This window comes from Culex quinquefasciatus, chromosome 3 (assembly GCF_015732765.1).
Source record: "Culex quinquefasciatus strain JHB chromosome 3, VPISU_Cqui_1.0_pri_paternal, whole genome shotgun sequence".
Lineage (NCBI taxonomy): Eukaryota > Metazoa > Arthropoda > Insecta > Diptera > Culicidae > Culex > Culex quinquefasciatus.
The window spans coordinates 35,087,044-35,092,545 of record NC_051863.1 but is presented as its reverse complement, the minus strand read 5'-3'; the positions used below and the strand labels follow the sequence as shown (position 1 = coordinate 35,092,545).

The 5,502-nt window shown below is 37.1% G+C and overlaps 1 protein-coding gene across 1 annotated transcript; it reads right to left on the bottom strand.

Moving 5' to 3' along the window:
- Positions 1-73: 73 nt before the first annotated feature.
- LOC6049308 (putative gustatory receptor 28b) lies at positions 74-1,457 on the bottom strand. The gene is made up of 4 exons (XM_001866056.2): positions 823-1,457; positions 441-768; positions 224-382; positions 74-166 (listed from the first exon to the last, which is right to left on the bottom strand). Exons 1-4 carry the CDS (start codon positions 1,455-1,457, stop codon positions 74-76), a joined length of 1,215 nt encoding a protein of 404 aa, XP_001866091.2.
- Between the last annotated feature and the right edge of the window lie 4,045 nt (positions 1,458-5,502).

The window sequence follows — 5,502 nt, the reverse complement described above, 5'->3', positions numbered from 1 at the left end:
ACTTATATTTTTTAGCCATAATTTCTTAATGAAATTTTCGATATCTTTATCTATACATCAAAATTCACATAAGTTACAAAATTCCCTGCGGAAGCCTCTTGTAGTTGATGTTACCCAGATCGAACTGAATCAGGATGACCAGATAGGTTGCCAGTGCTCCCGAAGTCTGTGAAAGATCTCAAAATCAATAATTAGGTCATAATCGTTTGCACAAGCTCCTCACGTGATAGAACAACTCCCACTCGAAGTCAAACAACCGGCTGGAAACCTTTGGCAGCTGGTGCCAAAGCTGCTGCGAAAAGCAACGAAGTTGTTTGGTGGTCCGCCTGTCGAAGGATCCGTAGCAGACGACCTTGTGGAGGAGGATTGCGGTACGATGGCACTGCAAATTTAAGAACTTGCTGGGTTTAGAGGGATTTTAAAAGGGTTGTTGTCGTTACCTCACGATTGACTAGGCACGAGAACGATACTAGGAGACCGAACAACACCAGGAAGAAGCAATCGTAGACGACGTTTGCCACGGACATCCGGAACGTAGTCACGTCCGTACTAGCGGTGAACGCGTGGATCAGTCCGAACCAGGAGAACAGAGTGAGTCCGAAGTAGGAAGCTGCTATGAAGATGGCTTTTGGGGAGTAGCAGAAGTTGTACAGGTTCACGGTGTCACTGAGCAGATCGTGGAGGGTGGTAAACTTCCGGATCAGGAGCGATGTCAGCTTTGGGTTCGGTATCGATAGTTTTGACTGGATTGTGGTTGGTAGGTATTTGCTAGGGAAGTTTAGATGAATTATATTAGGTTGGATTTTAGAACTATCTGCTTACCATATTGCTTGATTGAGCATCTGGAACCGCTTTCGTAACGAATGCAGTGTCAAAGTGGTTTGAGTGACAAAGACTCCCATCACCAGGTTGGTACGAACGTAGGATAAGGTAGTCCACCCCGATGGAAACAGTTTGGCAACACCAAGCCATTCCAGATATGATGGAAAGAAGGCGATTGCTATCATTATATAAGCCACCATCATCATGGAATTACAGAGCAAGATGATGCTCATCATGTGGTGACGGGAATGGTTCTCAGTGAATCCCAAATTAAGCAACTCTACATCACAAATCGCAATATTTTTGTACAACTGGTACATCTTAACGTCCGTATGACTGTTCCACAGAGGAAGAATCGTAGAAAAAATGAATGTCAACGCAAGCGAGGCGAAAAGACCACCGTTCAGAAGAAGCGAATCGGTCACCTCGAGGTACAACGTTAGGCTTCGTATAGCAAACGTGAACAGGATGATATCCATGAATACCGTAAAGACCAGCCTGACTTGGCCAAACAGCGTTCTTTGCGCGGTTGCAGTGCTTAGATCCAGTGTACTGAAGTGAACAAGACATGCTTTCGAAACAATATAGATCGGACGAAGCGACCCGATGTAATCCTGCACCTCGAACCAACGCATTGCTACTGAATCATTCCAGAACGGTACTTGGAGTAGACATAACGATGCACAGTTGATTAATCGATCTCATTTGTCAATCCAGCCGGTAATCGACTAATGTTTCCAGAGACCCTTCCCCAACCAGGATCTACACACAACCTTGGCGCTCATTTTTGTGGCTTCCCCCCCAGAGGGGTGACTCACACATTCAGGCCGCAAATCTAACCAAATCCGCCAACCGATACACGACCCAACGAACGAAAACGACTCAATTGACACTTGCGGTTGACATCATCATCAGCAGCAGCAGCAACGTCGTGTGGTGGCGGTCTAATCGTAAATTCAGTCCACGCGGGAGAAGAGTTGTGTAATAAAGAAACTAAAAGTAAACTAAAAGCGTCACGTTTCGGCACATGGTTGGTATGTGGAGCTCTTGGTGCTGGTCTATAAAGTGTACGATGCAAAACGCGGCTGCAGCTGCAACGCATCGCGTCGTAAACATTGTGGAGTACGGCGATAGGGTGGCGGTTGATAACGAATATATAAGAAAATATCATTCAACAGATATTTGATCATGATCCTCGGTCCCAACCTGGTCACAGCACCTAAAAGGACCTAATAAAAATAAGTTAAGAAAAAAAAAAAGATATTTGATCAACAGAAATTAAAAATGTATTCTTTAAATAACATTTTCAATAACATTGGCTTCTAAGTACAACTATAAAAAAATATGTTCAGTCCAGACTAAATTTTCCAAGTCCCCGATAATTACCACTTCGGATTAACAAATCTTCGGGTAGAAAAATAACGAAAAACATATTTTTTTTCAGTTTTAATTTTGGATCGTTAATTTGATCCCCAATCGCTTCCAAGTTATCTGGGAAAAACGTAAAAAAACTAAGGTAAAATCAATGAAATTTTAATTTTTCTTAAATCTCTTAAAAGGGCTTAAAAATGCAACAAAATTAAGGGGATACATCCAAATTTGTTAAACCTTAACAAAGTCATTTGCATTTTAGTGAAAAAATAGGGCAATTTTTAAACTCATATCAAAAACTTATATCATACAGATATCAACGCGATTTGATCTGGAGCTTGTATGACACATCTGGAACTATCAACTAAGCCTGAGAATGGTTTGGGAAAGCAGTGTTACATATCAAATTGACACTTTTTCTTTATGTGTAGTTTTTGGGTTTCATGTTTTGCCTGCGTTCAATTTCCCGGATCCCGGGAATTCCAAGGAAATTTAAAATTTACCATGAATGATTCTGATCCTATTTCTGATTAATATATTGCTACAGAATTGTATACAACCGCAATTTTTAAGGTCAAAATGAATGTGAGGATCAATTAATGGTTTGACTGCTTGTAAAAAATTATACAAATTTTAGAATAAATTAAAAAACTTGAAACACAATTTTATGAAATCAAAATTAAAGTTTTAAAATATTTGATGCAAGTTTTTGAAATATGGTTGCATTCTTTGGGTAAATTTCATATGATACGAAGTTGTTTTTTTTTAATGATTTTTCATGATTCTATTTATGGTATGATTTTAGTTATATGAGTATATGGCCTTTTTTTGGTAGCTGGGTTGTAGAAAATTAAATATTTAATATTAATTCCACAAAAGCGTAATTTTTGTTGCTCAACATGTTAGAAAACAATATTCCTAGTTGTGAATGCTTTAGAAATCAATATTATCTGAACTAAACCTTGACATGAAGTTTACAGACAAGCTGATTAGTAAAATAAGTACAGTGGATTGAAATGAATAAAATCAAACCATGTTCTCAAATTATTATTTTTTGTAAAATTTCGAAACATTGGTGCCAGAAAGGAAGGGGAAATGTATACTTCTGCTTGTATTTCGGGAATGCCCGGGAAATTTACAAATTTCCCAGGAAACGGGGAATATTTTTTCCGGGAAATCCCAGGAATTCCCGGGACATTTTTCCTGGGACGGAAAATTGGACGCTCTATTTAGATCCTTTTTTTTCAAAAAAAAAAAAAGTCAATTCCTTTTTTTATTCTGCCTTACACAGAAAAAAAATCATATTACAATGTGTAATTTGACCTCTGAAAAAGTGCAATTTTACCACTTTTTTGTAATGTCGCTTTTTCTGTCTAAATTGAGGTAATATTCAACTTTCCAAAATTACACCTTCCAAATTTTACAATTTTTTACTGTGTAGCTAAAGCTAATTTTTTTTAGTTGTATACGACAAAACAACCCCTGAAAATTTCAGGTGAATCGGTGAGGTTCAAACGTTATGGGTATGCCCTGCTCGTGGACTATCCGAATTTGCATCTGAAAAACATCTTCCAAAATAAACCAATTTAAGCTCTAAAAACTTTCTTATTTATTTTAGTATTTTAAATATTCAGTTTAATTCTGCTTAACTATAACCTGTTAATTAGCTAAACAATGGTAAAATTACCATATTGAATTGATGTTAATTTTGCTATGCTAATGGTTTTAATTTAAATCTTGAATGATTTTTATTTATAAAAAAATTCAGTATTTATATCGCCGTTAAGCTTGTGTTACAAAAGTATACGGGCAATTCTCTACCAACTCACACGAAATCGGGAAAAGTTGCCCCGACCCCTCTTCGATTTGCGTGAAACTTTGTTCTAAGGGGTGACTTTTGTCCCTGATCACGAATCCGAGGTCCGTTTTTTGATATCTCGTGACGGAGGGGCGGTACGACCACTTTCATTTTTGAACATGCGAAAAAAGAGGTGTATTTCAATAATTTGCAGCCTGAAACTCGTGATGAGATAGAAATTTGGTGTCAAAGGGACTTTTATGTAAAATTAGACGCCCGATTTGATTGCGTACTCAGAATTCCGGAAAAAACGTATTTTTCATTGAAAAAAAAAACAATAAAAAAGTTTAAAAAATCCTCGCATTCTCCGTTACTCGACTGTAAAAAAATTTGAAACATGTAATTTTAAGGGAAATTTAATGTTCTTTTCGAATCTTCATTGCCCCAGAAGGGTCATTTTTTCATTTAGAACATTTTTATTCATTTTAAGAAGTGTTTTTTTTTCTAACTTTGCAGGGTTATTTTTTAGAGTTTAAAAATGTTCTACAAAGTTGTAAAGCAGACAATTACAAAAATTTTGATCTGTAAACATAAGGGGGTTGCTTATAAACATAACGAGTTATCGCGATTTTACAAAAAAAGTTTTGAAAAAAATACTTTTTGCGTTTCTCTTTGTTTCGTCGTCAGTGTCTGTCGCGGGTGACGATGAACGGAAAAAATCGGATTTTGAAAATTTATATTTATAGATTAAAGCCGAGTGAAAAATTAATCCAAGTAATATTTGATTTGAGTTATATTGGTAATCAACAGATTTTTGTTTTTAAGAAATATTTTTTTCCAAAGATATGTTTATTCATGTTATTTTGCCCGCTGAATCTGAATCTGTCCTCAGAATTGACCCAAATTGTCAAAAAAAAAAAAACGATTTTTGCTTTCTATAAATTTGGTCGTAGAAGGCGTAGATTACGAACAATTTTGGTGTCTTCGACAAAGCTGCTTGGATTGGCAAGCCCAACAACTTTTTAAAAGACAAAAAAGTTTCCAAAAGTAATCCTGAAAAGTTAGATTTTCAAAATAACCCTATTAGTGAACCATCCTAATTTTCAATCAAACCAAAAGTTGCCCCTTTTTATTTGCAACAACTTTTGTGAAGACACCAAAGCTCCAAAACATCACTTTTTGGGAAAAAAACCGTTTTGCGATCTGGACTACTGTGGAATGTAAGTAAATTACTAGAACCACCCTAGCAGACTCCCATCCTCATTCCGTTAAGGTGTTGATCGGTGCAAGCGCACACTACCCCGTACATATTGCTTCTTGCTGTCGCCTGCGGCGATCGTGCGTCGAGCTTTGAAGATAATTGCGGTTTCGATAACGATCTCCACGAAGGATCATTTGAATAACTCGCGGTCTCTTCACTAAACCGTCTCTTCATCGCAATAGTTGCATCCTCTGCTCTGGTGTTTGATGCTTTGCGCGTATGAGGAAATTCGCTCTCAATTAGGGCCAAA